Here is a 19,031-nt window from a genome sequence, read left to right as displayed (position 1 = left end):
ATTAGAAGAAAAGCAGAGCAGCACTTGAAGCTGTGCAGAGGAGAGCAGCAAGGTGCATCTTGGGACTTAAGGATATGACCCGGAAATGAAATCTGTTTAGTCTCGAGGCCGAGTGGGGACCCCAAAGTCATTGGTAATGGAGATCCAGAAGGACTCCTTCAATGTACTGTAGCTGAGGACCCGCCAGTGGAAATTAAGGAGAAGAGAATTTCAGCCTGAAGACAGGAAGAGCTTCTTAACGCAAAGGATTGTGGGAATCAGGAGCAAACTGACAAGTCAAGGAGTTGAAGTGGAAATCTTGAGAGCCTTTCTGAGGTGTGAGGATGAGATGTTGGGACAGCTGAGCAATGAGAGACCAGTGGAGTGATGGCGGGGGTGGTGGTGTGGGGGTCTTCTTTCGTCTATCCAACTTGTGATGTTCTCATTAAAAGAAGCTGAAACGTCACAGACAGAGGACTTTGGATTTGAAAGCCAGCGTGTGACGTCACTAACACAAGTGCATTACGGCCACCGGTGCCTGGGGACAGCAAACAGACGGTGACCAAAATGGGTGTATCCATAAGAAAAATAACACAGCACGGTGATGGGACAGGAAATATTTTTACCAACTAGACGGCAAATCAAAGCTGAAAATAAATGAGCGATATCAATGAAGACCCCCCAACAGGGACACATGTATGACTCCAGAAGTGAGGGGCAAAGCAGGATCAAACATTTGTAAATGTGACGGAATATAAACTGCGTTCTTCAGGGATGATGAAGCAGAGGAGCAGGACACTGGCGCATCACCCTAGACCTGAGCAAAGCGTCACTGGACTGGCCAGCCTTGGGGCGGGTTTGGGCACCAACACTTTAGGACCCTTCTGCTTGTTCTGCTACATTCACTCACATCAGCCCACCCTTCATATCTTTATGATAAACCGTTAAAGCCTCACCTGCTCCAGATTCTGGACTTTGCTCTCCAGAGACGTCAACTGAAACAGAAAAAGAAGATTTAGTGTAACAGAAAACAAAAAAAATCAAGAAAAGTGACAGGAGGGGTGGAGCAGAGGCGGCCACTAGAGGCGCCATACATGGCGCGACTGACACGGAGCTTCACCGCCATTACTGTCTCGCGTCCCCGTCAATCGTGTCCGTGTTGTACAGAGTCAGGTGTCCATGGTGACCGTCACCACCGCTGCCACCTCACAAACGGGCCTGCAGTTAGGACGGTGGTCCGCCTCTTCTTCACACTTAACGTTTTTCTGTTCCAATCGTTCTTTTAGAAGGACAACGATAAGAAATACACTCGAGGATAGGGACATGAAGAAGAGGGAAGGACGGAGCAATGAACAGGTTCACAGATTACTGACCATCAAGGGCTGAAGCCACAAGGGCCGATGATGAAGCGAGTAAGGGACATCGAGAAGGAGACACCGTGACATGGAGTGATAGACTCTCTCTAAAGAGAGAGAGAGAGACATGGCATCACGATTTGGAGTTTCCTCCGAGGCTCCCCAAATAAGCAGCAGAGTGTCGTAAACGTGTCGGAGTTGCTTGTCAAACAAAATTCGCCTCAAAACCTCCACTAGAGGGGAGGAAACTCCGGCGAGTTACAAAAACAGACAACAGCAGAGTCTTTAGATATAAATAGATTTATTTCACAAAAATAAGCTTAGAGGAGCACAAAAGGAAAAGGAGTTGCATAAAACAAAAAAGGCCATCGAGAGGCAAACAAGTCCAAATACAGAAACCCCAAGAATGGCCAAAAGACTGAAGGACAGACGTCCAAAAATGAGGAAAACGAAGAATCAAAGAGCACAATAAACAGCACAACGGTCAACATTCAATGAACCGCAAAGGACTGTGGGCTATCCTCAGCTTTTAAAGGGCTCTCTCCTGACAGTGATGGGCACGTGACCCCACCTCTAAGGGGACCACCCATACAACACATGGCGCACAGTAAAGGATACGTCGATACACAGAAACGAATGATCAAAAGTATTAACATAAGCATTTGAGTCAAAAATGAAACAAAACAGGGGGGACCCCACTTGAAACAAAACACAGTCCAGGTGACAATCCAAACTGGACCACCCAGCAGAGCTCAGCCAGGCCCCCAATAAACCAGCTGGCTTCACCAGGAGCCGTCCTGAAAATGAGGAGCTGGCCCAGCAAGTACAAATATCACCAAAAATATAACAAATGCCCTTCCAGGGGAGGGATGACCGGAAACCCTTGGCTTGTATTCCAAAGGTCAGATGAAGAATCTTTATACAAATAATAATAATAATAAAGAATTCCATTTACAGAGCACTTTTCAAGCGCCTTACAGAAGCACCGAGGAGCCACTTTAACCACCAACAACGTGCAGCACCCACCTGCATGAGGCGATGGTAGCGATTGTTGTGCCAGTTTATTATCATATATTAGCTATTAGGTGGTGAAGGAGAGTTAGGGGGTTAGGATGGATGAGGCAGGGATGGGCCGTTTAACCAGGACGTCAGGAAACTCTCTATGAAAGATGCCCAGGGACCTTCATGACCACAGAGGGTTAAGTACCTCGGTGTTGAGTCTCATCTGAGTCTCATCCATTTTTACATTACGGTGTCACCGTCACTGCCCTGAACCACACGGACTACACGGTAAGCGCCCCCTGATGGCCTCAGCACCACCTCTTCCAGTAGCAACCCACCATTTTTCCATTTGGTCTCCCATCTAAGTACTGACCAGGAGCAAACCTGTTAAGTACGACCCATTCTGAAGTGCAGGTGGCATACAGATAAATGAATTAATAAAAGATTTAGTAACAAAAACAGAAAACTACAAAGAAAGGCTCAAAACTTCAAAAGGAGGCACAAAGGTGTTGCCTAAATGAAAAATCCAGAGCAAAAAAAAAAAATCCAAAATCAGAATCCTTAGAATCAAAAATCGAGAAAACACCAAGAAATGAATGACCACCCACTCCTGAGCCTTCTCTGCTCACTTCAATAGCCACAGGGCGGTGTGACGATGTGGGTTCAGCTCCAGGCTCCCAACTGGTTTCTGGGGAGCTCTCGAACCCAACACCGTCGGTAATGTCACCAGATGAGCTGGTCAGTGAGGACATCACGAAACAAGGGGATGGTGCAAAAAGTACAAAAATGAAAAACAACAAAATCAAAAACAGTGTTCAAATAAATGAGTGCAGTACTCAAATGTCCATACATAAATAATCCAGAAAACAGTTAAAACAAAGGCTTAAACGAGACTCAAACAGCAGCCATCTTTGGGGCTCCTTCCCAGCCTCCTCAGCTCTCCTAAGGTTTACTCAGCCAAGGAGACTTCAGCCGCTGCGGTCCTCTCTCTACCGCTGGATCGCTCGGGGTCGGTTGTCCTCCCGCCTTCCTTCTCGCACAGGTGGTCGTCCCTCAGATCCCTAGGGCGGACTCCTCCTCGATCGTACCCACCGCTCCACATAGTCAGTGGGCGCGATCCGTCCCTTTTGTGCCGATCGCTCGCTCTATCTGGGACCCCCTTTTACTCAGCTGGCTGGCTGGCTGGCTCGTCCATTCTTTTGCACTACCCCATCTGTGCTCTCTCACTCTCCTGTCTTTTACCGTTCTCTTTTCTCTCTCTTTTTCCACCCTGTGCTTCTCCTATTTATTACACGGACGTGGTTCAAGACATGCAGGTTAGGTGTGGTGTATGTGTGTGTGTGTGCACCCTGCGGTGGGCTGGCGCCCTGCCCGGGGTTTGTTTCCTGCCTTGTGCCCTGTGTTGGCTGGGTCAGACCCCCCGTGACCCTGTAGTTAGGATATAGCGGGTTGGATAATGGAGGGATGGATGGATGGTTCAGGTGTGGCGATTAGCAGCTCCTGGCTTCAATCACGGATGTGGACGACTCCTCACCTGTGCACTTAAGCGAGGACCGCCCACATCACGAGCGCCTGGTTACCACTCCAGCCACATGACCATGGGGGCTCCCCCCCCTTTAAAAACTGGCCTTTTTGATCTGAGCTGTGGACCCGCTATACCACAGGCGGGCTCAGGAGTGGTGATGTCAGGGTGGCCCCGTCAACGGGGGATTCCACCAACAAAGAACAAGGAAAAGAAGTCAGTAGGAAAGGAATTAATGATAAGCAAAAAATCCAAAGAAATAACATCAAAATATGAAAGAAAGACAACAAAAAGAACAATACAACATAACACACACATAACTCTGACTTGATTCAGGACACATGGGCAGCAAGGTTAGCAGATTATGGCCGCTCCCATGAAGCCCGACGCACAAATAAAAGATAAAGTGTTGCCACCATGGAGATGTTTAAAGTGATACAGGGAATTAGTAGAAGAAGAGCCGGCTGTTACTTTAAAATGAGTTCTTCAAAAAACGAGAGCAAAACGTCACCAAGCAGAACTTCCGGGGCCTCGAAAATTTCACTTGATGACAATTTGGAGAGATGGGACCAACAAAGCGCTTGATTTACTGATCGTTCTACATCTCGGTCATCGCCCATGGCCATGATCTTCATGAAACAACTGCATCACGGACACTGCAGTGGGAGTAGACTTCCTTCAGAGGGTGTCTGGACTCCACCCTGGAGACAGCGTGAGGAGCACACACTTTCTCATCACATTGAAAGGAGCCAGTTGAGGTGGTCCGAGTATCTCCTGGATGCCTACCTGGGGAGACATTTTGGGCATTTTAAACCAGACTGAGGAGAACCTGGAGGGATCCTGGGTCCAAGCTGTCCTGGGAACACCTTGGCATTCCTTTGGAGGAGCCTGAGGATGTGACGGGGAAAGTAGATGCCTGGGCATAAACGTGCCACCTAGACTAGAAAAAGCGTCAGAAAATGGACGGATGGGACTGGGGGTCTTGTTGGACTGAGTAGCCCGCTCTCACTCTCGTCACCATTGTTCTAATATTTCAGTTCAATTCTAGTCTTTCTGCTGCCCAGTTCTCTCGCATCGTCGATTTCCATCCCTGAGCTCCACTCCACACCATCAGATCTCGAGTTCTTTCTTCTGTGGCCTCACAAGGTCTCAACATTTCTTACCTGACAAATAAGGACACTCACGCCTGGGTCCTCATGTCCCTTGTCAGGTTTTGTTGGTCCCCACTTGACCTCCCTCTCCGTCTCGATGTAACACTTTATACTCGCACCTCTTATTGTCACCACTGTGGCTGTAAAGTGCCACCAGCACAACTCTGTGCCACTGCGATGGCAAGCACGTGGCTCACAGGCACCTTGTTAAAGTTAAACGCAGTCATGAGGACGTTTATGGTGGTCCCGTCTGTTTACGGTGCCCAGCTGACTCTGGCGGCTCATTACGGTTCAAAGTCTCCGTTATATGAGAGAAATAAAAAGGCTGAGCTGCAGAAAAAATAAAAACATCTCCTTCAATATCTGATTTAGGGACGTCTGCCATTGACCCTTCTCCACCAATAAGGGGTTTGGGTTTGATCATCACATGGGGCTCCTCAAGACTTTCAGTTTCCGGAGGTCTCCACAGTCAAGCGCCCAATACAGTCAGCTGATGACGCGTCTGACAGAAGCCCCCTGAGAGTGTGGGGTGAGGCTTATGGTGGAGGTCACTCACATTTTAGAAGAAAAGCCTCATTTTGAGTATTTGGGGGCAGGCAGGTGACAAAAACCTGATAGTGAGATATCGGCCAGGGACTCAGAAAAACACGAGACGTCATTCTGAGCTTAACTCCATTCATCCTACATCATCGATTTGTAAAAAACGCGGCCACAGATCATAAGTACCCCCCCAGTCCTGAGACCCTCATACGTACGACTCGATATTACACACCCGACTGTTGAGCTGGTTGATCTGATTGGAGACGTTTGCTGGGACTCCTCCTCCGCTGTTCTTGATGGATGTGATGTCGTCTTCATTCTTCTTGATCTACAGTGGACAAGAGTTGTATGATTAGAGAAAAATGTTTTATGAAATGTTAGAACGTTGGAGCTTAAGAAAAGAGATCAACGGTGGAGCAACTCAACCGGCCCAGACCCCTGTCACTGAAGAGACCAGGCTGACGGACATGGCAGTGTCCTGGGATGTTCAAGGTTTGAGCCGTGGCAGTTTAATGGACGATGGTGGGGTTGGGACAGTGCGGGTCAGCCCCCATGCCACCGGGAGCTTCTTTAACCCACCAGCGCTGCCAGTCCTGAGGACACTCACACCAAGCAAGGGGAAGGTGTAAAGCGCTCAGTCCAAACCAAAAGTTCAAAAGGTGCAGTGCATCCTTAATTCATTAACTAATCCATAAAAGTGAAAAATCCATCGATGAATAATCCCTTAAAACGAGGTTAAAACAGGAAGGGGTCTTTAATAGCACGAGCCCCGGTGCACTGCCCTAAAAATGGACGTCTCCTCAGCTTAACCCAAATGGCTCCTTGCAGCTAAGGAGGTGCCAGTCTGACAGTTCAGCCCACCTTCAACGCTACTCCTAGGCTTCAGCCCCTGTGGCCATCTCAGGCTCCCAGCAGGGCACCAACCCTGAACCTCTGACTCCTGCTACCAGGCTTGCATCCCCTGGTACATGGCACCACCCGCAGAGTGCCCCCCCCCTCCAGCGAGTCGCTACAACTGAGCAGCGTTTCTGCCACTCAAACTCCCAGGTCACTCAAAGCCATTCACGTGATCCGAGGGACTTCCTCCTGGCTGCCCGCCTTCGCCGCCTTTCACCCGCTCACATATGCCTCCTCCAACGTTGGATCGGCTTGGATATTTCCACTTGGGTATTGAGGCTACTTTTCGGGTCTCGGTACCTAAAACAAATAACGGAGAAGAGAAGTGCCACACACCCCGCCGTCTCACAGCGTCTTCAAACCTGCGCGCCTCCGCCCTGCTCCACTGCTCAATGGTGAGCCTCCCTGCTCTGCCGCACTCCAAACACGATTAGCAGGAGTGGTTTGAAGGGGGCGGAGCTTTTCTTTCAGTGTCCTGTCTGTCTACATCAATCTATTCATTTGCAGAGCGGTGATTCGTTAAAGAAATTCTACATTAATCCAACGTCCAATCCAATCCATGGTAGAAGTTCTGATTGCGCTAATAAACGACTGAGCGTGAGCTGAAACTCAAGAGGTGCGGGCACAGATTTGCTTTCAAAGTTGTTTTATTTTGGTGCTTTTTTTAGTACCGCACACCACAATGAGAGAGCAGAACTGATTTGATGTGCGTGCTGCAGATTACATGGCTGTGTGCAAGGCATTGTGGGAGCAGCACTCCTTGTTTTTTCTCTTTTTAGAGAGTTTTGCATGCACAATTAATTTTGCCTCCGATTTTGTGGAAGTTTACGTGAAATGAAATCTTGGTGGCGTTTATACAAAAGGCGCCGCATAACGTACAGGTTCTGGGAAAGGAAATTCCTGTGATCACAATCAGCAGCAGGCATAGGAATCAAAGAAACCCCACTACCTTAACATCACCACGAGCCAATCAGGTTGGTCTTTATGTTAAATTACAACTGCCACATGAAACACGTGACGGAGGCTCCTTAGTAAACGATAACGACAAAAAACCTACATTGTGGGAAATCTGGGCGGAGTCAAGCGAGCTCCTAAATCTGAAACACAACATGGCGAACAAATGGAGATGAGACGTCGGCAGACAGCACGGCAGGACGACTTCACTAGGGGAGCCTTAAAGTCGGCCAATCACAACAAAGGGGCGGGGCTAGAGGCTAGATTTGAATTTTCAGGTCCAAGGAGACGAGCCACGTGACACAACTTCAAAGAACAGCAGATGAGTGAAGGACTGCAGGGGGAGACGGAGAAGGATGGCGTGGGGTGGCAGGGGGCACCTCTGAGAGTCAGACCAGCGGCCCACCAGCACAGAAATCCTGAGGACTCACAGCAGGCAGAAGACCAATGAACGAAGAACTAAAAACAGTTGAGCGAGGCTGGTGTTGTATAGCGCCTTTCACCGCTCCCTCAAGTACCCTTCTACCTATCGCCTGACACGTTGTGGACAACAAGATCGAGGTCAGGGGTCTCATCATTACCAGGTGCAGCAAATGAGCCGCACTGCAGAGCGCAGGCACTGCCATGGGATGCCACCTTTGCCACAAGTCTGCACGTGGAGTTTCTGGTCCGAAGGATCTGTCAGTCAACCATTTATTGTGAAGTGAAAGGGCCGAGGCACAACAGCAGCTCAGGAAAACAAAGTGGTAGACCATGCAAACTCACAGAGTGGGGGCCACTGGGGTCCTGAAAATGGCGTTGCTCTCTGCAGAGCTCTAAACTGCCCTGCTGCCAACATCAGCACAAGGGCAGAGCGTCACAAGCTTCACGTCCTCTCACAACTGGACCCTGGACTTCCTGACCGAGTCAGAGAAACGCCATCTCCGGGAGTGTCACGTTGGGCACCGGCGCCCCCTTTTGCTCACTCTGCAGATCCAGACCTGCATTGAGTATGGAGACAACACAAGGATGGTGGGTGTCATCAGCAATGGAGACACAGCGGGCTTACAGGATGGAGATACCACAAGTGGTGTTTAAACACACAAAACAGATGATGTTAGATGTTATGGCCTGCAGGGGGCACACCAGCTGCCCAAACCAGACACAGACAGACACCCCGCACAAGTTCCAAGCAGAACGTTTCACAAACCATTTCCACAAGTGGTTCCTGACTCCGGCTCCTGGAATGAAGGCAGGCGGCTCCTTTTAAGCTCCAGGTGGCTCATTAGCGAGGCCTGGAATCACCCCCAGGATGCCCACGACACATTAGGGCTCTGCACTCTCTACAGCTACCCCTGGCAGAACCCAAAAGGGCTGCTGTGAATTCCAAATCCCATCATGCCTTGTAGGAATCCATGGTCCTCCAGCAATGCAGGAGAAGCTGCCCTCTAGTGTCCCGGGGGAGATAATGCCCTGAACACGCTATCTCCTTTAATCCAGCTTGCGTTGCAGCAGGGCAGGGCAGGCCCCCTGGCCATGTGTGACAATGTGCTGTGACACACTCTTCCAAAAAGAGTCCCATTGAGCCCCTTTAAGTGACTCAGATACGTTCACCTGAACTCCATAGATTCATGTCACAGTCGACCAGTCCAAAGAGGCCTCATTACAGATGCCTCATACTTGCCACACTGGACTCGTCATTCGATATCAGGGGTCTTCCCAGATGGTCTAAAGACTGCAGTAGATAAGCCCCCAAATCCCACCAGCCACCGTTGTTTAATGCGACTCCCTCATCACTACAATTTAGTTCTGCCCTTAAGGAACGGGACATGTGTGGTGTTAGCACCCTCGTCGATGAGCCTGCGGTTGTCATCAGTCTGCCAGCACCTCCTGATCAAAGTCCTACCAGGCTTGCATCTCCTGGTAGATGGCTCCACCCGCAGAACACCCCCCTCCAGCGAGTCGCTTCAACTGAGCAGTGTTTCTGCCACTCCAACTCCCAGGTCACTCAACGCCATTCACGTGATCCGAGAGACTTCCTCCTGGCTGCCCGCCTTCGCCGACTCTCACCCGCTCACATATGCCTCCTCCAACGTTGGATCGGCTTGGATATTTCCACTTGGCTATTGACGCAACTATTCGGGTCTCGGTAACTAAAACAAATAACGGAGAAGAGAAGTGCCACACACCCCGCCGTCTCACGGCGTCTTCAAACCTGCGCGCCTCCACCCTGCTCCACTGCTCAATGGTGAGCCTCCCTGCTCTGCCGCACTCCAAACACGATTAGCAGGAGTGGTTTGAAGGGGGCGGAGCTTTTCTTTCAGTGTCCTGTGTGTCTACATCAATCTATTCATTTGCAGAGCGGTGATTCGTTAAAGATTTTCTACGTTAATCCAATTTAACATTCCAAGAGACAGGACGCCCCAGTAGAAGTTCTGATTGTGCTAATAAACGACTGAGCGTGAGCTGAAACTCAAGAAGTGCGGGTACAGATTTGCTTTCAATGTTGTTTTATTTTGGTGCTTTTTTTAGTACCGCGCACCACAATGAGAGATGAAGAGTAGAACTGATTTGACGTGTGTGCCGCAGATAACACGGCTTCCCAAAAAATTCAAAGCTGTGTGCAAGGCATTGTGGGAGCGGCACTCCTTGTTTTTTTTCTCTTTTTAGAGAGTTTTGCATGCACAATTAATTTTACCACCGATTTTGTGGAAGTGTCCCACGACACATTAGGGCTCTGCACTCTCTGCAGCTCCCCCTGGCAGAACCCAAAAGGGCTGCTGTGAACTCCAAATCCCATCATGCCTTGCAGGAATCCATGGTCCACCAGCAATGCAGGGGAAGCTGCCCTCTAGTGTCCCGGGGGAGATAATGCCTTGAACACGCTATCTCCTTCAATCCAGCTTGCGTTGGACTCATCATTCGATATCAGGGGTCTTCCCAGATGGTCTAAAGACTGCAGTAGATAAGCCCCCACGTCCCACCAGCCGCCATTGTTTAACGCGACTCCCTCGTCACTTAAATTTAATTCTGCCCTTAAGGAACGGGACATGTGGCATTGGCACCCTCGTCAATGAGCCTGCGGTCGTCTTCAGTCCGCCAGCACCTCCTGATCAAAGTCCTACATGGCCACCGGAACAAAAGCCGATACCCCCGACCTGCCACGAGACCCCCTGGGCTCAGCCCTTCAAAAAATATAAATAATAAGTTAAAGAACGACATTTGTTTTAGACAGAATGCTCAGTGGGGGCTGGTCGGGGGGTTTTTTGGCCCCCCATGATTTTTTTTCTTCTCCAGCCCACCCTGGCCAACTGACCTGATCATCAAATAAAATGACAATTCGGTGTTTAAAGACTGTCACTCTCTCCATTCCGTCCCTGTCCTCTGTGAGTGAGGATTCTTTCTTTTGTGGACACCATTTCTGAATTATGACGCTCATCTGATCTGAATTTCTTGTAACATCGCCTCTGAGCTTCATTGTTCTGATGAAAGTGAGCCACCGAAAGAAAGGACTTCAGGCAGGCCACACCCCACCTCACATGGAGGCCTCAGTGGGGGCACTGAGCAGGACCACCTGGCAACTGACCATACCTGGACAGTGAAGACCACCTCCATCACCAAGAAGACACTTCCCTCAGAGGCTGAAGAAAGGCAAGCCCACCTCCCTCCATTCTACACTCTGACCTGGGAACGTGAGGTCCTGTGATGGGTGGCATCCTGCAGAGCAGGTCACTGGGACCGCTCACCTTCAGCAAGCATGGCAGCGCTGTGAGGGTCCACTGCCACAAAACTGTCTCCTTGTTCTACTTCCATCTAGCAGAAGGTTCTAGAAAACCTGACCCCGTTCTGACAGGTCCTGTAACAGTTTCTACCCCTCCTTGGTGGTCCGGACTCTGTACTCTGTGGTGCCCCCCTTTCAGATCTGCTCCTAGTAGTTCATTTCTATGCAGCACATTTGTTACACTTGTCACTGCTGGACTGTCATCGTTCTGTCTCTTCATTATCTGTCACTCGTTTACGGGTTTGCTGCTTGATCTGTGCTTATGCGCGTGTGTCACACTGCGGCCATGGAGTTCATCATTGTGTGCCACCATCTGCTGCAATGCGGTGTATGAATGATGTCTCAAGAAAGCCACTTGACTTAACTTCAGGAATTGGGCTTCCATGGCCGTGCCAAACGTCACTATGCACCATGCCAGACCTTGAATGGAGGGGCATAAAAGTACACTGCCCACCATTTGACTGTGGAGCAGTGGAATCATGGAGTGACAAATCACACGTCGCTATCTGGCAGTCCAATGGACCAGGAGAACACGACCTTCTGGACTGCACAGCACCTCCTGATCACATTTGGTGGACGAGGGAAAATGGTGGGCTTTGGGCTCGGCTCCATGGTGCCAATGAAGGGTATTGTTAATGCCACGGCAGTCAAAGACAATTCAGACCGTTGTGCACTTCAGTTTGTTGATGGTCTATAAAGGTCAAAGCCAGCTCCATAAAGACATGGAGGAACTTGAGGGGAACGCAGCACTATGGGCACACCTTTGGGGTTAGTTGGACCGCTGATGACGAGCCAACGTCCAACATGAGCACCTGAGCTCACCAACGCCCACCTGGCTGAACGGCCACAAATCACCACAGACAACCCTGACGGAAAGAAGAGGGGACGCTGTTATAGGGTGGGCATCTCCACAGGAATGAGATGTCTGTCTAGCTGTCTATCAATTATATAGTGCCTTTCTATGTCCATCTGTCTCTCTGTTTTTATAGTGCTTTTCACATCTATGTATCTGTAATATAGAGATTTCCAATCATCCATCATCCAACCTGCTATATCCTAACTACAGGGTCTGCTGGAGCCAATCCCAGCCAACACAGGCGCAGGCAGGAAACAAACCCGGGCAGGCGCCAACCCACCGCAGGGCACACTCACACACCCACACACACCAAGCACAATTTAGAATCACCAATCCACCTAACCTCACGTGTCTTTGGACTGTGGGAGGAAACCCACGCAGCCACGGGATAACATGCAAACTCCATGCAGGGAGGACCCTGGAAGTGAACAGGTCTCCTTACTGTGAGGCAGCAGTGCTACCCACTGCGCCACCGTGCTGCCCTGTAGTGATTTCACGTCTGCTTATCTAATTATGCATTTCCTATTAATTTTATATTACCACTCATATCTAGGACTTATATAGTGCCTTTTCTATCTATTGATCATCTTTATATCTATTATGTGGCCTTTACATCTGTCTATCTAGCTGTTATATAGTGCCTTTCACATCCGTCTGTTATACAAGCATTTTACATCTATCTATTTTATAGTGCCTTTACTATTCATCTATTTGTTATATAGGGTCTTTCTTAATTGAGCCTTTCACACCTATCTACTATATAGAGATATCTGTCTAGAAACTATATAGTGCCTTTAACATCTATCTATTACAAAGTACCTTTCATATCTATCTGTTTTATAGTTTCTTTCACACCTATATATTATATTGTGCCTTTCATTTCTATTTATCTATCCATTATATATTGATTTCACATCTACTTATCTATTATATAGTGCCTTTCCTATTTATTTTATTGTACCATCTACATCTAGGACTTATATAGTGTGTTTCCTATCTATTGATCATCTGTCTATCTATTATGTAGTGCCTTTACATCTGTCTATCTATTATATAGAGCCTTTCACATCTACAGTATCTAGCTGTTATATAGTGTCTTTCACATATCTATATATCTATTAATCATATAGTGCCTTTCACATATATTATATAGTGCCTTTCCTATCTCTTTGTTTTATAGTGCCTTTCACACATATCTATTATACAGAGCTATCTATCTGTCTAGAAACTATATAGTGCCTTTCCAATTTCTCTCTCTTTAGCTGTCCTGTAGTGTCTGTCTAGCTGTCTATCAATTATATAGTGCCTTTCTATCTATCTATCTATCCATCCAGTTTATGTAACAGTCTGGTTTAAATAGTAACTTTTATTCTTTACCAGAACCTAGTCAATATAGCGCCTTTCACAAGGATCTAAAGTCTTTTGCTAACTTTAATAGAATATTATTTTCTTTCTCCTTAATGAATCACGCTCATCTTGCCTCTTCATACAGCACCTTTCACGTCCGCTCCCGTGATGGCCGCGTCACCCCTTCGCCGTCAGCCCGTCCCCTCGCCGTGTCAGACGCCCCATCGCCTCACCTGCTTCAGCAGCTCCGTCAGGTCCTCATCGCCGATTTTGACGCGGCCAGAAGGTCCAGCCCTGAACTCGATGTTCTTGCTGTTGCCCGTGTGGAACACTAAGTTCCCGTTGTCTGTCGTCAGGCGAGGCCTTTAGGATGTTGGCGTTGTTGGCAAACAAATGAAAAGAGAAAGGCGTCAATTATTAAAGCGCCTGCTGTGGGCACAAAGTGACTCAACTCCAGACAGTGAGGCTACAGAACTGCTATGCCAAAGCTGACTTCATATAGCGCCTTACACAGCTAGAAATACATTATGAGAATACAGTAAATAGACACAAAGCCAGAGTGAACGGGCACCTCACTGTATATAGCGCCTTTTCTAGTAGCCACAATGCTTTGTGAAGATGAAACAAGCAGATGGAGCGAAGTCAGAAACGCTGGCAGATCTTCAGCGCCTTCACCACACTCTACGGCTGGCAGCAGCAGATGTCTAAACCCACGAGTGCCCTCAACACCCTGGCATTGTTGGGAGTGCCTGGGCACCACCAGCTCAGAGTTCTCAGCCTTTTCAGGTCTTGCAGATGTGACTAGGGTGGCACCCACTTGTCACACTGAGTCCGACACCTGAGTCTGTCGAGCAGCACAGCATATCCCGCTCACCCGGTGCCCTCTGCCAGGGTACTTACAGAGCACTGGACGCATCCCTCTTCCTTCTGCTTCTCACAGCCTCGTCCGAGTCACAGCTGAGCCCACAAAACAAGAACAAAAGAGCAAAGAGCCGAGCGACGCGGGCCATCGTCAGTGGCGGCCAAGCACAGCCACCACAATGCCAGCCCGATAGCCGCACTCCACGAGAGCCTCACACCTGAGACGGGACGAGAGACGGGACGAGGACGGCCTTTGTACCGTCAGTGCGGGGCAGATAAGAGCGTCGGTCGGTGGTGAAAGTCACAAGGCAGCCGAGATCTCAAATGGCCTGCCGGGTGGATCATTGAAAGCTTTAGATGGGCAATAAAAGAGCCAGTTAAGCGTTTTAGGTAATGTTTAAGTGGAGGGGGCACTCAGACATGACACTCACGGGAGCGGCGGGGGGCACTCTGAGCAGGTGACAGGAGTCACACGACGGGCCAAACAGCGGAGGAGCAGTGCTGCCGCCTCACACCCGATGGAGATCGGGGTTCAAATCTCAAGTTCTCCTCGTATCTTTACAGCCCTTCTCATCAGGGACTCAAACACAACGTCACACGTCACCTTCTCGGCTGACGCTTTGACAAGTGAAGGGACTTCATCAGGGTCACACCGTGGTGTCAGCAGTTCTGGAATCAAAATCCAAGGCCTGGTCACTGTCTGCTTAGAGTTTAATGTTCTCCGTTCACCTGTATGGCCTTCTCATGTGGGTTCAGATCTCAGCCTGGTCACTCAGGTTCTCCCTGTGGCTTCCATCACAAAGAATTGAGTCCTGGGTTCAAATTCCAGCCCACACCTCTCTTTGTGTTCTAGTTGTGTCTTTACAGGCAAATCATCAGGGACTCGAACACAACCCAGTCCTGGGTTCAAATCCTGACCTCCTCCTCACTGTCTCTGTGGAGTCTGCAGGTTCTCTTTGTGGGCTTTCACCAGGAACTCAGATCTCTGTAGACGTCGTGTGTTCTTCTTGTATCCTTAGGGCCTTGGGTTCAAGTGCCAGCCTGGTCACTCGCTCTCGCTCTGTGGCTTTCATCACAAAGTCTAAAGAATCGAGTCCTGGACTCAAACTGTTGACTCTTTGTGTTCTTCTTGTGTCTTTATATGCGAAACATCAGTCCTGGGTTCAAATCTCTATAGACGTTGTGTGTTCTCCTTGCATCCTTATGGCCTTTTCCACCAGTGGGGTCTGCTTGTCCCCCCGTGTCTTTTTTTAACGTTCTTTTGACCCTCATCAGGGTCTCAAGTAAAATCAAGTCTTGGGTTCAACTCCTGCCTTGCTCTCTGTCTGTGTGGGGGTCTCCATGTTCTGGCAGTGTCTTTGTGCTGGAGTGTCCAGCGTAGGACTGGCACTCTATGCAGGGTTTGCTCCTGCCCTGTGCCCGAGGCTGACAGGATGGGCTTATAGTCCTTTGATGTCTCTGTGGCCATTTGGACTGGGTGGGGGGCAAGGAAGGCCCTCATAAATATGACGGGTACCCCTCAGACTCGAGCTCACATGCACCGATTTAAGGACACGCGGGTCAAAGTGACACGGAGGTTATGAGAAGAATCGGGCACTTCAGGTCACCGCAAAGCCTCTGGGAAAGACCGGAGACCACATGTGGGCAAAAACAAAGGTGACAGCAAAGAAACAAACAAGCCGGGGTACACGGGGGTCCAGCAGACCACCAGTCAGCTATCCTCGGGCTCAGGATTCAACAAGGCTGTAGACTTGATGATCAGGCTCCGCCCCTGGCCATGCCCCCTCGTCACATGACCTCATCAATCCCACCCTCGCCAGCCCCTTCTGTTTTTTCTTCTTTGGTTGTTTTCCTTACCATTGCTCAGGTGCCCCCCCAACCCCCCCTTCCGATGTTTGGGGGTCTGGCAGATGATGTGCCAAGCTGTGCTTTCCGAGATGCCCCTTTGGTTTTGGGACTCATTTGTATGATTGTCCTGCCGATGCCATTTTGCGGGTCTTATCGTTTTTCCGCTCTTTTCGTTTTCTTCCTCGCCTGCCTGTCCTCTACGCGGGGACGCCGAGTTTTTTCAGTTTGTCGTCTTTCCGCCCCACCATTCACTTTGCTTATTAAAGGCACAGCCATTGGACTCCCATTTACATTTTCACCGCCATTTCTGTGGTCCCTGAAGAAATAATGAGATCATCTCGGGGAGGGGGCTGTTTGGAGACCCCCAACATTTTATGATTCTCAATTTGGTGCATCTTTAATATCATTAAAACACACAACATCAGTCTTTGGGGTCCCTGACCACAAACAGGCCCCTCGTGTTTAACACGTGTAAACGGGAATGGCGGCGAATCCCACCCCACTGAATTATACATTATGACAGCAAATCTGGATAGGGGGGCCGATAACAAAATGATGAATACAACAGCACTGATGAGACCCCCCCCCCTGTGGAATTCGGCACATCTTTTGTGATTTTTGTTTTGTTTTTTCAGGTGCCCGCCCTCTCACCCGGTGCCACTTATGCCACGTTATGCCAACTTTCACATTCACGTGCGTTTCACTCAGCGCCATCAGCCACCTTCAGTAGAGACGCACCACCAGCGGACACCAGGACAACGAGGACATCTTTATTAGAAAACGAAAGAGCGCCATGTTAAAAGTGGCGGCCCCTCGAGCTTCACTCCGCCATGAGCTGAAGGAGCCGGCCGACCAGCCGCACGTTTAAACTGTTCCCTAAGAGTCGATATCGCTGCTTTAGTGTCGTCTTCTGGGGAAAACCTGCAAAAAAGAAGAAAAGATCTGAATTAGAAAAGTAAAAAAACGTCATAAGACAGGGACGGCTAAAGGGAGGACATCAGGGGGAAAGAGCTGCCAGTCTCCAAATGATGGCCGTGACTTGTCGGGGTCCTGAGGACCTCGGAATTGTTCTTTTGTGTCACACACGTGGGCTTAGGAGACGACCGGAGGACCCGAGACCAGGGTGGGCGCTGTGGCCTAATGCTTCCTCTCCGCCCCCACCACAGATCAGATGACTGGCAGCATCAGTGACCTCACTTCCAGGCAACAGTGGGTATCGAGAGTTGAAGGAGAGAAAAAAAACAAAATGCAGTCACGCGATGAATGACAGCACCTTCTGGGACCCTCTATTTGACCGTATGTTGGTGACAATGTGGCTCTGAGGGTCTGCTGAGGGTCACCGTTACGCGTATTTAACTGTCAGTATGGAGAACCGCAAACTGATCTTCAAGACTTGGTGTCCACACACGGGGTCCATGTAGGGAGCGTTTGTCACCCACTGGATCAGTGGGCCGCAGGTTACCGTCGTTTGTTGACAAATGGGTCACAATGGGTCACCTAAGATGGAGTTTCTCAACCCCCTTGGGTCACGGGTTGCCATTGTTGGTTCATCACATGTGAGTTATGGGGGGTCATCTACATGGATGGCAGTGCTGAGCGTTAGGTGTCCCCATTTCTAACTGCACTTCTTTCACCAAAGGGGATCCCGATTTTGGTTCTTTCACCAAAGTGGACCCCCTGATTGCGCTTCTTTCACCAAAAGGGACCCCCTGATTGCGCTTCTTTCACCAAAAGGGACCCCCTGATTGAGCTCCTTTCACCAAAGTGGACCCCCTAACTGCGCTTCTTTCACCAAAGTGGTGGTTTGCAGTTATGGCCAGTGGCTCATCAATGAACTTGAAAAAGGAAAACTGAGTCACGGGAGGCGAAGACATAAATGTTGGGGAGCAGTGCAGTCGGGGGCGGCGGTGGGGGCCGAATGCTTCTGCCAACATGGAGGGGTGCAGATCAAAACAAACCTGAAAGGGCCCACCAAGAGGTGGAAAACATAAGAGAGACCCTGAGTGATAATAATAATAATAATAACAAAAAGGCTGCTGAAGGGGTCTGAAGACTCTGTGAAGTCTGCCCGTTTGTGGGGTCTTGCCTTGTGCCTGGTGCTGCCCTGGCTGTTCCATGCAACAGAGGTGGGCTTGGTAAGAGGACAGATGGCTTTGTGGAGGCGCCTCAGGGACTAAGAGGTCACTTCTGACTGACCAGATGAGCAGACTAAGGATCTGCTGGTCACGCTGGTCATGGAGACGACCATCAACTGGTGGGACTGAAGGAGAGAAGACAGTGAAGTGGCCGCAGGCTGAGAGGTGACAAGGTGGGCACGGAGCCACCCACAATTCTCTGCGTTCATACAGTTTAACAATAAAACTTTACACCTTCTTTATTCCACACCTGGAGACACTGAGGAAAAGGTCTACCCATTTATCATCCATTTATTTATCTCTGTTATTGTGCCATTTCTGTGTGTCCCTCTCATGTTATCAACTCCACAACTGAAATCGTAACAATGATAATAAAACCTTTTATTTATGTCACACCTTTCTATGTTCAAAACACTTCAGAAAACATTAACCTTAAAAATGAAAAGTGGGCCAGGAATCCTGTAAATAAGTCCATCCATCCATTTTCTAAACCCACTTAATCCACAGCTGGGTTGGGGGGGCAGCTGGAGCCTTTCCCAGAAACCAACATTTACAGGCAGGAAAAGCACCTGGGCAGGGCGCCAGCGGGGTGAACACACACACACGCAGTGCCAGTCCGCCTAACCCACACAGTGCTGCAGCAATCGACAACCTGATCGGTCCATCATGGGTCACAAGGCAGGGACTAACCCAGGCCACGATGCCAGTCCACAGCTTGGCACACTCGCTCACACTGTGGTGATGCAGAGGCACAAACTAACCTGGCACGTGAAATCACCTGGAGACACAGGGGAAGAGGTCAGTGGGCCAGGAGCTGCGTCCGC

General features: G+C 49.4%; 2 protein-coding genes across 2 annotated transcripts in view; both read right to left on the bottom strand.

The window, feature by feature from the left end:
• The window catches only part of cubn (cubilin (intrinsic factor-cobalamin receptor)), a 279,179-nt gene extending 264,803 nt beyond the window's left edge, over positions 1–14,376 (bottom strand). Inside the window, 4 exon segments of the mRNA XM_039754274.1 lie at positions 936–974; positions 5,782–5,877; positions 13,597–13,726; positions 14,264–14,376. Of these exon segments, the coding sequence (XP_039610208.1) occupies positions 936–974; positions 5,782–5,877; positions 13,597–13,726; positions 14,264–14,373 (375 nt within the window). The 5' untranslated portion in view covers positions 14,374–14,376.
• Positions 14,377–16,820: 2,444 nt separating this feature from the next.
• Positions 16,821–19,031, bottom strand: part of trdmt1 (tRNA aspartic acid methyltransferase 1) — a 75,621-nt gene continuing 73,410 nt past the window's right edge. The window contains exon 8 of the mRNA XM_039754273.1: positions 16,821–16,993. Within this exon, the coding sequence (XP_039610207.1) occupies positions 16,893–16,993 (101 nt within the window). The 3' untranslated portion in view covers positions 16,821–16,892. The remainder of the gene's footprint in view (positions 16,994–19,031) is intronic.

Source organism: Polypterus senegalus, chromosome 5 (genome assembly GCF_016835505.1).
Source record: "Polypterus senegalus isolate Bchr_013 chromosome 5, ASM1683550v1, whole genome shotgun sequence".
Classification (NCBI taxonomy): domain Eukaryota; kingdom Metazoa; phylum Chordata; class Cladistia; order Polypteriformes; family Polypteridae; genus Polypterus; species Polypterus senegalus.
The sequence above is the reverse complement of the archived record's forward strand: the minus strand, read 5'-3'. Positions and strand labels throughout refer to the sequence as shown.